Genomic DNA, 13,960 nt, shown 5'->3' on the forward strand with positions numbered 1-13,960 from the left:
ATTGGTTTTGATTCGTGATGTTGCTAGTGGTTCGTGGGAGCAAGGGTTTTCTGTTCCGACACTCACATGTTTGCTTCACTTGACCGACGACTTTTATTTCATCAATAGCTATACTTCCCATTGTTCCTTTACTTTTGAGTGTGACAGGCATGCTTTAATTGTGTGGTTAAAGTGTGGTTGGGTGATTCTATGTTCAGGTTTTGGTTGGTGTTTGCGGTGGATAGTGACGAGTTTAGTAACAAGCCTATGGGGTCACGAGACACCACTAGTTCGAAATTTTTAGTAGTAAATACCTTTTAAATTGTATAGGACACCGCTAGTTCGAAATTTTTAGTAGGAAATATCTTTTAAATTGTATATGACACTACTAAATTTTAATGTAGGACCCCATATATTTTTCAGATTTATAGTTTTGTTTTTTTAAATCGTATATTACACCATCATATTTAACTACTCGGGCCCCTTTTATTTTATGAATTTGTAGTTTTTTTGAAAATAAATTATCATTAAAATAGCATCGAGTTATAATCCTTCAAACGCCTACTGGTTGTCACTTGGGGTTTCAACCATTCTTTGGTTGAGTTAGGATTTCGTTGATAATTTATATGTGGTTTTGAGGTTAAGTTTGAAGATTGGGAATTCAATTGTTGTTGTTCATATGTTGGTTTTCACAAGGATTGTATTGCTTTGTCAGATGTTTCAATGGTTTTCGTGGTTGGATTTGATGATCTATGTCGTTATTGTTCAATGTAATTGGTTGGTTGTGGGTTGGTTGGTTGTGGGTCTAGTTCAATAGAAAAGTCAAATGTACAATACTTCAAGTAGATCATAGGATCTATTCAAACAGATCGACCAGTCTACGTCACTTGTAACATCACTGGATTATGAAATAAGTATATTTTAATAATGTTTTTTCCAATAAAAAGGAAAGAAAATGTTAAACACTTAGATAAACTATTCCTTAAAGTAACATAAAGCATTGCCATACAGCATAAATAGAATTTTACCGACGTTTACATAGGAAATTAAAAAAACACAACCCACGTGACAATGATTTTAAGTAATACTAATACAAAGCAACAAGACAAGAAACTAAAAATCAGAAACCATGAAGGAGTTCACGTGATCTACGAACAACTTTCAGCAGATATGCCAATTCTTGAATTTGGCACGTCAAAAAGAATCCTATGATTCTGTTGCTGCATATTCGCGATCACGTTCAGTGACGGTGATGCTGACATGGCCAAACAGGTGAGTCCGCCTGTTGTGCTGTGGATCAAGAAGTTTTCTTGTTTCATTGACAGATCAGCTCCCTCGAACATAAACGTCATTGTTGGAATCTGTTTTCCGATAGCGACTTTGTAGCATGTGTCGAATCCCCCTAGTGATGACACAACTGCGCCTCGTCCCATTCTCCTTCTGAATTCGTCTCTAACGGCCGTGTATGCTGGAGTCACTAGTCTTGTGAAGACAGTCCCTATACCAAAATAAACATATAAACATATGTATCATATAGCAAATCGAAGATTAAACGGTCAGAATTTTGTACTGATTAATAAGCCAAATCGAGACTTAACCAGACTAGACATTTTATACATTCAAACAATATATTTTAAAATTATATGTGTAAACATAAACAAACATAAACTTTGAAATGATTGTCTAGAAACACAAATTTAATTGTTTTAATTTTTCACACAAATATAACCGTTTTAATTTTTCAAATGCTTCAAAATCTTTATTTAAATTCATATAGAACGTTGATCAAATTGACAAAACCTAACTTTGACCAGCTAAAAATGATTTTGACCATTGACTGATATTGATCAATTAGTTATATGCCTTACCAGAGTCAATGATGGTGCCAGCTCCATTGTTCGTGTTGAGTGCGAAAGCAGTTGGAGGGATGTTAACGAGCTTAGGGCCAACTTTGATACCGATCAATTTCACATAGTAAAGCGAAGGCTTTCTTGGGTTTGTAAGTAACGGTGTGTACTTGATATTTTTCGGTTGTCCAATGGGGCCTAATCTTAGGGTACCAGAGAAATTCGGCGATTTGAAGCTAGGTAGACAGTACGAAAATGTGGATTTGTAAAGATTTTTGGATTGAGATAGTAACGAGAGTGAACCGCGACCAAGACCTAAAACACCTTGTGGCGGGAGTGATGCCCCGATTGCCTTTTGGATGCACCCGAATGAGTAGCCCGTGACGGTGTCAGTTGCTAGGGTTATATTGTCTTGAGCCAAGTTAGCGGCTATAGATGCGGCTCCATATGTCATGTTCATTAGGCATGTGGTTCCTAGACAATTCGAGTTTTGCACCTGAAAAGTACGAGTTGTTATTGGAATTATTGGTAATGTGAGTCTTTCAAACGGTAACCATTAATGGTTACTACAAATACGGAGTATAAGTTTGAACAACGTTGTATTTCCTTTCCGTTTTTTATTTCTAGTTTCTTACTAGTTTTTCCTATCTATACTTTACACAAATAATTACGGAGTGTATCAACAAACATACTCCAACGAATTTAATACCCAACTCAAAGGTTAATAATACTTATAATAAAACACATTTACGGAAAATCATATCTATATATTTTCTTAAGGAAAAAAAATCTACAATGAAAACGTGTGTTGCCGCCAAACATAAAATGTAATGATGTCCATAGAGTAAAAAATAAATGGCACCTTACCACATATCACGAATAAAATGTCCTAAAAAAACACTTGAATTTGGCAAAAAGATACTTGTACACCCTACCACATATCAGGAATATATAAAAATTTATTTATCTCACGACTTAAATTATTACATTATATTTAAAAGGGTATCACGATACTGCTGTGCTAAGGATCGTTTTGTAGAATAAAAACAGTCATGATGGTTTTTTAGTGCTTAACGTTTTCGGGGGACACAAGATCCATTCCAAGGTTTTAAAAGTGTATATTGTAGTGAAAAAGTGATAAACAGAGGCTTAAAGTAAAAAGTTAGAAGATATTAACATGTAGCGGTTAGACCGTCGGTGCGGGGATATGAGTCCCGTGACGAGTAGGTCAGATTCATCTGACAAAAACTTCAGAAATTAAATTAAATTTACCAAGTACTGTTTATTTATTTAGTTTACTGTTGTAAGTGTACAACAAGGACCGCAACATGATGTACTAAATTATTGCAACACTTTAGCACAGTAGATTTGTTGCAATTGGGATTTAATTCTCAACCATATTCGATTTCGGTGGTAAGAAGAAATATACTCTCATTAAAAATAAGTGAGATATGATATTGAAATGGTAAGATGTTAGACAACCTTTTCTAGTTTCCATAGTTGCGAATTTTATATACTATTTTCAATCAAGCAAATAATTACTTTTTTTTTTTTGAAAAGCAAAAGTATTATTATTATTAACCAGATTATAACAATACAATACATGTCCCTATACTCTTCTATACAATGATGTTAACAGTCGAAACAATCGGAAAAAGATTGGATTTAAAACATAAAAAGTTAATCGGAAGTGCCGTAGGCTAAATAACCTGATGAGGGATGAACTTGTGAAACACAAGCGGGGCAGGAAGAGACAGCCGTGCCGATCAAGCGGCGACAAAGATGACGAACAACCTGCCCATTTAATCTAACCCACATAGGCCAAATAAGACAAACGATCACTATCTGATTATTAAAATGCCGTATTAACCGACACCCGATCGATTTGGAGGAGGTGCCACGTAGAAAGATGGGTTGAGGAGCCATTGATGCCATGCGATTGATGTTTTTTTTCTCGAACGGTTTGAGATCCAACTAAAACTTTGAGTTTGGATCTCGGAAATTATCATTGCAGGATTCCAGATTTTTCCTGAAAAAACTTTTAAATTTCTATGTTTCCATAAGATGTAGCATGTAATCCATTTAGTAGCTTGCCATAAGGATTGCCCAGTGGAGTTATGCGAGAAGCCCTGGTCGGAGATGATGGCCTCATTGATATTAGAAATTGTATAGCTATTTTGATTCCACCAGCCGAGTAATTGCATCCAAATTGAAGCCACTTTTTGACAATTTATCAACGCATGGTCAACGGTTTCGATATGTTGGTCGCATAGTGGACATAAGATGGTGTGAAGGTCAGTCCCTTTCTTATCTAGTTCATACCTGACCGGGATTTTTAATTGGATGACCCTCCATGAGAATATGAAGACCTTTTGTGGGACGTATTTGTTGCGGGGTAATGAAAGATTTCTTGAATTGATGCCATATTTTAGTGTATTGATTAGGTTTGACATCGTTGATGTAGTGAAAATGCCGGATGCGTCAAGGGAAAATTTCCATGAATCAGGGCGATCTGAGGTGCTTACTGTAGATAATAGATTATTGAGTTCCGTAAGTTCGTTCGTTGCACGACCACTAGGAGCCCGAGACCAATCCCAATTTCCAATCGAATTGGAATGAACGTTTAGAATTCTATCGGCAACAGTTGCTTCTTTATGAGATTCTAACATGTAGAGTCTATGGAATACTGATTTTAAATTCTCTGATCCGATCCATATGTCATGCCAAAAGCTAATCGATGTACCATTGCCAATGCGTTTTGAGATTGAGGAAGTGAAAGATGTTCCTAAGTTGTCTGCGACTTTTCCTGCTTTAATAATCTCTTTCCAAATGGTACGACCTGAAATGTTCCTGCATAAAATGTTAGAATCTAACCCCCCCCCCCGGCCCATATATACTTTTGATTATTTTTACCCATAGTGCATTATCTTCATTTTTAAAGCGCCACCACCATTTACACAAAAGTGCTATGTTTTTAGCAAACAAAGAACCCACGTTTAAACCTCCACTTTCATATGGTAAAATTATTTGATCCCATTTAATCCAGTTAATTTTATTATCATTTGAAGAACCACCCCAAAAGAATTTCCGTCTTTTAGATTCGAGGACCTTAAGGGTAGCGGAAGGTGCATGAAATAGGGAGAAGTAATATAATGGGATACTACTTAGAATGGATTTGATGATCGTAAGGCGGCCCCCGAAAGAAATTGATTTGGCAGCCCAATCCGTTAGTCTTCTGTCAAATTTTTCGATGATTGGTTGCCAAGAGGAGGCGTGGGAAGTGGGGACCCCAATAGGTAGGCCAAGATAAGTAAATGGAGTAGAACCCGCTGAGCAGTTAATGTAACTAGCCATTTGCTCTGTTTCGGCCGTAGATGTGCCGATACCATAGAGCTTGCTTTTGCGGAAATTAACTTTGAGTCCCGATATATTTTCAAAACATTTTAGGATTTTGGAGATAAATTTGGCGCTTCTTTTATTCCATTCGCCGAAGAAGATTGTGTCGTCCGCATATTGGAGATGTGTAATGATGAGGTTATCATGCCCAATTTTTACTCCTTGTAGAAGATCATTAGCTAATGCTCTTTTTACAAGTATGTTAAGACCTTCAGCGACAATAATGAATAGAAACGGTGATATGGGGTCACCTTGTCGAATTCCCCTTCCGGGCGTGAATTCTTTAGTGGGCGAACCATTGATTAGTACGGAGATAGATGAAGAAGAAAGACATGCACGAATGAAGCTAATCCATTTTAAACCGAAGCCCATGGATTGCATGGTTTTAAATAGAAAGTCCCATTCAATGCAATCGAATGCCTTTTCAAAGTCTACTTTAAAGATTAGTCCCTTACGTTTTTTACGCTTTAATTCGTCGATTAATTCATTTGCAATTAAGACACTATCAAGAATATTTCTTCCTTTGAGGAATGCGGTTTGTTCAGTACCAATAACTTTTTGGATGACCTTGGCAAGGCGGTTGGAAAGTATTTTGGTGAGGATTTTATAGTAGCTACCTATTAGGCAGATTGGGCGATATTCGTTTAAACCGATTGGATTAGGTTTTTTCGGGATTAAAGTGAAGAAAGATGCATTGCAGCCATTGGAGATTTCTGAGTTGACCCAGAACCAATCAAGGGCATTCATGAGGTCTTGTTTTATCAATTTCCAGTGTTTTTTAAAGAATTTCATATTAAAACCATCCGGGCCAGGGGCTTTGGAGCTGTCGCAGTTGCATATGGCTTCCCATACTTCATTTTCGTTAAATTTGGCTTCTAAGAGTTGGTTATCCATCGTGGTGATGTGGTCGAGATGTGAAACATTGTCAAAAGGGCATTCGTGACAGAGGTGTTTGGATTGGAAAACGTTATTGAAGTATGAGTATGCTTCTTGTTTTATTTGATTAGGATCTTCGGACCATCTACCGTTAATTGACAAACCATGGATATTATTTTTGCTCGTTCTTCTTTTAATATAATTGTGAAAATACTTTGAATTTTCATCACCCTCTAATGCCCATTTAATTCTGGATTTTTGTTTAAGCATATTAATTTTCTTCTTTTCTTTTACGATATGTTGCATTTTTTCATCAAGCCATTTTTGCTTTTCTGTTTCGGATAATGGTCTGGTTTCGGCGGTATGTTCCCAGTTATTACATTCGGTTAAGTGATCTCGGATTTGTGTATCTATGTTATCGAGTTGGTTACTATGTTTTTTAAGTTCCATTTTGACGTTCTTAAGTTTATTACGGAAAATGCAATCAGGTCTATTTCCGTTAGTTGGGATCGACCAAGCTCTTTCTATAACAGTGTCTGCATCTTTTAGGTCGAGCCATGTGTCAAACACACGTATGGGCTTCGGACCAGAATCGATGTGATTATTTCTTAGGATGATAGGGCAATGGTCAGAGAGGTCACGATCAAGGGTTTTGGATGATGTGTTGGGCCAGATAGTAAAGATACCGTCAGAGACAAGAAATCGGTCTAGCTTACTAAATTTCATTGTTTTTTCGCATATTCGTGTGAATCTTTTACCGCCTAAGGGGAGATCAATTAGTCCTGAGTTGTTAATGAAATTATTAAAGTTATCCGCCCAAAGTTGATTATATTCAGTATTCATACGTTCCGTTTTGTTTCTTACTTCGTTGAAGTCACCGAAGACAATGTATGGTATCGTAAGAGAGTTTGTGAGGGATGAGAGTTCTTTCCAGAGTCTTTGTTTTTTCGAGTTGATATGAGGGCCATAAACATTAATGAAAGCAATTTCAGAGTCATATCCCGCCCATGACCCTCTTATTGCTAAAAAGAATTCGCCTTCGATAGCATAGTTAACAGAGAGGATATTGGTATCCCAAATAGTTAAGATACCTCCGGAAGCACCAACCGAGTCCTTTTGGACGAATTTAAAATCGGAATTACCCCAGAATGATTCAATGGTGTTATCATGCGTTTGTCCACATTTAGTTTCTTGTAAACCTAATATTGTTGGTTTTTCTTTATTACAAATACGTTTAAGCCAGCTTATTTTACCCGTTTGCCCAATACCCCGAATATTTAGAGAAATCGTACACATGATAAAAAACTTACAAATAACGATGCGGCGGAAATTGGATTTATTGCTTATTACGACGGATCCCGATACGCTTCCCTACTTCGTTTGTGTCCATACTGTTGCTAGTGGTGGAGCATGTCTTGTTATTCTTTTTGTTACGTACCATGTCCATGTGAGACCCCTTCGAATAACCGGATGTGTTACCACCACCATTAGATGAGGGTTTGCATCGTTTAGCTAATTGTGTAATTCTGAGTTTTTGGCCACTTCTTGCAAGGTGTTTGAAATAGAGCATATTAGATCTAGGCCTTTTTATATCGGGAATGTGCGGTGTGTTTTTTGGGATAGGGATAGGGTATGCGGTGGTATTGTTGATTTTCCTCTTTTTATTGATTGTATTTTCTTTAACAATTAAAGGTTCAAGGTTGAAAGGATCGGAGTTTGATTGACGCGTGTCGTTTGGGGCGGGCATAAAGTGTAATGGTGATTTAGATTGGAAGTTTTGAGGTGAGGTATCGATATTATTTTGCTGATCAGAGCCGAGGATTTTGTCATTTTCCAAGGTTTCACAAATTGGTGAATTAAGTTCAAGGTTTGTTGAATTACAGTAAGGGGTATTCGGTTCAATTGTGTCTGAGTTGGGCCTTGAATCCATTGGGCTAGGGTCATCGGTGGTGGGCTGGGAATTCTTATGGGATGTCGATACCACAGAATCATTACTTTGTGTTTTTGGTGTATTATTCTCAATGGGTTTTTGCGCTGAGTCATCGTTGGAGGGAGTTGGACTTTTGGTATTAATTTTAGGAGTGTTAAAATCGGGTATGGGGGGTGGTGAACTATTCTGTGGTGAGTCAGGTATTTTTTCTGAGTTACAATTTGTGGCTTCGATGTTGGAACTGGATAGGTTAGGTGTAGGAGTACAGGAGGTATCGTTGCAGTTGTTATAACCCGAAGTATTGGATGGTTGATGAGTTCGATTACAAGAGTTATTATCGAAAAGTAAAGTATCCAAACGTTTGGAGGAATTGGTTGCAGTTTGTTTTATGGGTGAATTAGTCACATTTGGTTGGACGGGTATGTGACAATTGCTATCAGTGATCTTTTCATCGTTACCTTCAACCCGATTTTCACAATCTAAGTGAGATTCTTCATCCGAGATATGACCATCCGAGAGACTTTCGTCATCCCAATTAGAAGTGTTATCGATATCACCAAAAGGGTTAAACATGGAAAAGTTTTGGACTTCGGAGATATAAACTCTAGCTTGATTGATGTCACCCGGATTAACAGATGCTTGGCCGTTTATAGGTGCAAAATTATTAGTTTTGATAATAACCGAGCCATGAGAGAGGTCTTGATTGTTTTCATTAGTTATAGAGCAATTAAATGTTTCAATCACCTCACCCCAATTTTTTGCAATGTCTATGAAAGTAGACTCAAGCCAACACGTAATAGGAACCCCAAGTATGTTAACATAAGCGAGTCTACCAGAGGTTTTATAGACTTCGGGGTCCCAGGGGTTAATGTCCTCAAGCCATTTCCATAGTGGGTGGTCCGAGTTGTTAATCAAATCAAGGGCCGGATCGGATTCCTCAAAAATAAGCATTAAATCATGTCCGCCTAAATATTTGATAGTGAACCCACTAAGATTTTCACTTTCGCAAATTTCACTAAAATATTCGAGGTATTCAAGGTCTTTGACCTTAGCAATTACCGCTTGACCGAGGATTTGAATAAGTTCATCGTTAGAATTTACCTTGATCGTTGGGGTAGAGTTGTTTGATGCCGGTTTGTTGAGGATCACGTCTTTGAATTTCCTTTCATCCACATGTGAAGAGAAGGCTGCATTAACCTTGTTTGTATGGCTAGAAGTCGAGTTGTTATTTTGTGCAGCTTGCTTCTTCTCTACTATATCATGTGCTTTGTAGACTTTAAGAAGGTTGTCTCCTGCTACGATGAGGCTAAGTCTCCTAGCAAGGGACTCCTTATGAAATTCCGGTACATCTAAGAACCTAACGAAACCGAATTTTCTTCCGCTTTTTAGTGTCTTCTTGGGTATGTAAACCTCGTGAATATTACCGTACTTTTTGAAAACATCCCAGAAGTCAATAGAACACCAATTTTCAGGAAAGTTATGGAAGAGATAGGATGTAATTCTAGGTGAATCAATCGGTGTTGGCTTGTTCTTTGTTGCGGATTTGTGTGAATCTGAGTTAGAAGATCCGAAACGTTTGACGAGGTTAATTGCAGACTCTCTTTGTTTGAAATTATTATAGATCTGATTGTAGGAAGTGTTCAATTTAGTGGAATATGGGTTAGCCTGTGGTATAGATCGAGCCTGGTGGGATGGTTTTTGCAGGTTGATGTTTTTAGGGTTAGGGTTTTTGGGTGGTGATTGATTCTTATTACTGTCCACTTTGACCCAAACACCCTCGTTGATTGGGCGGTACTTGATGTGTTGGTTGCCAGTAACAAAATAAGCTTTCGGGTGGTTTAGGTTTTTTGAGGAATTAGGGGTGAAAGGGGAACAGGGGATGTGAGACATGGTGAGTGCAGGAGGAAGATAATAAAACAAAAGAGGAATACACGAAACAGAAAAGATTAAAACAAAAGATTGCAGTAGTTCAAATTAGGGTTACCAGATGAGAAAGATGAAGAGGCGAGAGCATCGTGGGAGAGAGCGAGTTTTAAGTTGCAAGAAGGTTTGTATGTAAGCAAAGCAAATAATTACTTGTATATAATAATATGAACACCACGGAGGCATTTGCCTGAGTGGTATGCGGTGGTGTTTAACACCCTCGCCGGGTAATAGGTCCAGGGTTCGAACCTGGCTTCTGAAAGACCAAATTAAATATGGACTGAAATAGGCTCCATTGAGGTCAGCCCAAAGGGACGGTTTTACCGACCCGATCCGGGACTAAGGTCCGGCCCGCCTGCCCCTCGGGATGGTTTAAGGGTTCGGATCCCTGTGATCGTGGTTCGGGTTTCCTGACCGAACGTGTGTGTGTAAATGATGACTAGACTTCGGTCCGGACTGATGCAATCTTGCCGTTCAAAAAAAAATAAAAAAATAAAAAAATAATAATAATAATAATAATAATATGAACGGAAAATTTTATTTACCAATTTTCTAGCTTAATAGGGAGTAGTTAACTTGAAATTTGTGAATATGTTGATTTAATGTAAAATGAGTTTAAGCAAATTTTAATTTCCTTTTCTTATATGATAAAATCTCATTAAAATCGTGGAAGAATTTTGATGTAAATACATTAACATATTACTATTGAGTATATGAGTCATGGTCCAATTTGGCAGTTAAATCATGCTAACCACTTACTATTTTCAGCACCTTTCATTCATTATTTATCAGTGTTTATAAAGGCTCTCAATAAAAAGTTATTCAACATTAAACTATTAAACTTATACGGAGTATTTGTTTAATGTGTAAAAGGCTTTTAAGACAATGAACGTACAGTAGATACCAACAATTATAAAAGTCAATGATAACTTTCTACAATCTACAAAAATAAACTTTAAACTTTTACTAAGTAAAATAAAACAAAATAAAAGTCATCTCGCAAACAAAATACAGTAAAAGTTACTCACTCCGTCCCACTACGAGTGTCTACTTACTTTTTGCACACAGTTTTAGAAAATCCCACTAACTTCATTCTCTACTAATCAGAATTTTTCTATCTCTAGAATAACCTCTTCTCATTGGTTGAAATACAAAGTGCACTTGTAATAGGACATCCCAAAATGAAAATGTGATCATTTCAAGTGGGACGGAGGGGTAATGTTTAAGAGTATATTTAACGTGTACTACTAATACAACAATTGTTGTACTATTTGAGTCAAGAAGAGAATCTTTTAAACAAATTTTTGTACTAAGATAAACCTAATGTAGATGGGGTCGAGACAAATGTCTACTGAAGTTGACTTTATATATATAAATATATATACACATATTTTAAAGCCAAAAACTTCGTTGACCAGTTTGTATCTATAATCATTTTTACCTTTATAATACTAAAAAGTAACATCAAAATACGTCAATTTTGATCGATATAACCGACTTTTGATCGATTTTAATCAAATTTTCGACTTTTGACCGACGTTGATGCGATTTTTCCCGCCTTTGACCCTACTTTTAACCGTTGATCGACTTATTAGACGGATAAACGGGTCGAGACGACTAGTTACCAAAACATCACAAACGACGTTACTATCTTTTCTAATTAATTCAATTGCATTACCAATTTTCAAAACACAATATAAACACCTGTAACCATTACCTATTTTCTTTTGCTTTCCCTTTTGATAACAGGACTCCACTGCCTAACTTTAATAAATAGAATCACAAATAACTTTTTTAGTAACCAAAATCATTGCATAACATTTTAACGTCAATAAAGATACTTCAGGTTGCAAAAAGATTTCTCTTTGGCTTAAAAAACTGTGGCAACCAAATCGACAGTTTTGTAAAATTACTTATATAGTTATATGTATACCACCAATATGTTTTAAGCAATAGTATAATAGAATAATATATGCAAAATATACGGAGTAATACTTTAAAATGTTCATTAGACTATTAGACTGACATAAAATAGTTTACTTTTCGGTGATGTGACAAGGTGATGTGACAATTTCATGAAGTGGAGTTAAATAATGATGAGTGTTAAATTTTAGTAGAAAGATTTTGGGTGATGGTAATATATGATCGGAAGTTTGATGGGAAGAAAAATGTAACGCACGATTAATGAAAGTTTAGGTAGCGTACATATAATATTTTTATTTTTTAACGAACAAGGGAACTTCAATTAAAAATGATCACATATCATCAAAATAATGAGAGCCGAAAAAGGAACATATAATAATCAATGGTACACAATTAAATTGATCACCACCCTAAATTATGTGTGCTAGTTAGCTAGCTATCTTAATTTTGTGTCATTCTCCTTACATTTAAGTCTAGTTTACACGACAAAAAGTTCCATAACAACTAATTCGATAATTTGACAAAATAATTCAACACATCTCTAAAGTTGCCAAAATATTAAATTCAAGGTAATTGGTAATACCTGTTTGCATTGAACAGCATTGCAGTTAAGAGAAGTAAAAGTAGTAGATTTAGCAAAAGAAAAAGCAGGGGAGCCTGAGCTACAACCAACACACCCACTACAAGGAACCATAGCCATATCAGTGCTAGTATCAAGTGCCATAAATAAAGTTTGAGGTGGTGTTCCAATTTTAGCTTTAACGATATAACTAGGTGTTTGTGTTACTTGTCTTCCTGACCCAATAGGAACAAACGATTTTCCGGCTACGACTAAGGAGGATAGATAAGAGAGACGGGTTTGGTCCTCGGCTTGCATTTGAAGGATGGGTTCGGACCATGAGGGTTTTGTGGCGGTGTGGAAGGGTGAGCATGGGCTTGACACGTGGAAGACTTTGAGAGTTGAGTCTTGGTCAGTGCTGGTGCATGTGGGGTTTAGGGACTGGGTTCGGATGATGAAAATGAGGAAGAAGAAGAAGAGTGGTTGAAGATGGTGGTGAAGCTCCATTGATGTAAGTGAAGTGAGGGTGTGTGTGTTTTTGGAAATTTAGGGTGGTAGGTATATATAGAAAGATATACTCATTGTGTTTCTGTAAACATTTTTTTATTATCTGAAAGTTACTAAGAAATATTTAATCAAATTGCAAATTTCCAAGAGAAATATACTACAGTAATATTGGAGGAGTTGAGGAAGTTTAATGTCGATGGAATTTGATGATGACGTGTGAGTTCGTTTGTGATCCGGGTTTCTTTCTTGGTTTTTGGTGTTTTTATTTTATTTTATTTTTGTTTGTAGTGTGTTGTTTTTTCGGTTCCTTTTTGCATGTTTCTAATGTAGTTGCTCGTTTTCTTTGTTTGGCCTTTGTTGCCTTTGAGTTGTATTGGTTTTGTGCCTTCATCTTTTCGATGATTGTTCTCGAGTTTTTTTATAAAGTTAATGTTTTTTTTCCAAATAATAATAATAATAATAATAATAATAATAATAATTAGAGAAGGAGGCTGTTTCTTTGCTAAAGCGGGTTCAGAAGAGTTCGATGGCGCAAGATATTGGTGCTGGTGATGCTCATATTTTTACTAGGATAGGTTTTGCTATTGCTAGAGGTGTGGGGCCCAGATTGTCTCTAGGCTTTCCACTAATTTTTTGCAAGTTTTAAAACTTTTAAGTTTTTTTATTATTATAATAATAATAATAATAATAATAATAATAATAATAATAATAATAATAATAATAATAATAATAATAATAATAATAATTGGAGTGGAAATTATAAATTTATCCAATCTTCCAAAGGGATTTAATTCGTCGTTATTTGTGCTCATTCCAAAAATAAATTGCCTACAAAAGATTGAATACATGAGACAGATTAATCAAAATAAGCCTTCCAAGTATTCAACATGTCAACCAATATCCTCTCTGTACAAGTTCCAGCCATTAACCAAACTTCAAAGAAGACCCAAAAACTATCTGTGTCCAATCCTATCCCCAATTCACTATCAATTTCACGAACAATTCCTATCGTTGAACCAC

At 36.3% G+C, this 13,960-nt stretch overlaps 1 protein-coding gene across 1 annotated transcript; it reads right to left on the reverse strand.

Moving 5' to 3' along the window:
• Window positions 1-984: 984 nt before the first annotated feature.
• Window positions 985-12,888, reverse strand: LOC139904621 (aspartyl protease AED3-like). Its single transcript, XM_071886546.1, has 3 exons — window positions 12,458-12,888; window positions 1,848-2,322; window positions 985-1,477 (listed from the first exon to the last, which is right to left on the reverse strand). Exons 1-3 carry the CDS (start codon window positions 12,749-12,751, stop codon window positions 1,128-1,130), a joined length of 1,119 nt encoding a protein of 372 aa, XP_071742647.1. The 5' UTR covers window positions 12,752-12,888; the 3' UTR covers window positions 985-1,127.
• Between the last annotated feature and the right edge of the window lie 1,072 nt (window positions 12,889-13,960).

The sequence above is a fragment of the Rutidosis leptorrhynchoides genome, chromosome 4 (genome assembly GCF_046630445.1).
Source record: "Rutidosis leptorrhynchoides isolate AG116_Rl617_1_P2 chromosome 4, CSIRO_AGI_Rlap_v1, whole genome shotgun sequence".
Classification (NCBI taxonomy): Eukaryota; Viridiplantae; Streptophyta; class Magnoliopsida; order Asterales; family Asteraceae; genus Rutidosis; species Rutidosis leptorrhynchoides.

Coding starts and splice junctions, on each gene's coding strand:
- LOC139904621 (XM_071886546.1), bottom strand. CDS start 12,751: ATGCAAGCCGAGGACCAAACCCGTCTCTCTTATCTATCCTCCTTAGTC. Junction 2,323..12,457: donor ATGCTGTTCAATGCAAACAG/GTATTACCAATT, acceptor CGTACTTTTCAG/GTGCAAAACTCGAATTGTCT. Junction 1,478..1,847: donor TGGCACCATCATTGACTCTG/GTAAGGCATATA, acceptor ATTTTGGTATAG/GGACTGTCTTCACAAGACTA.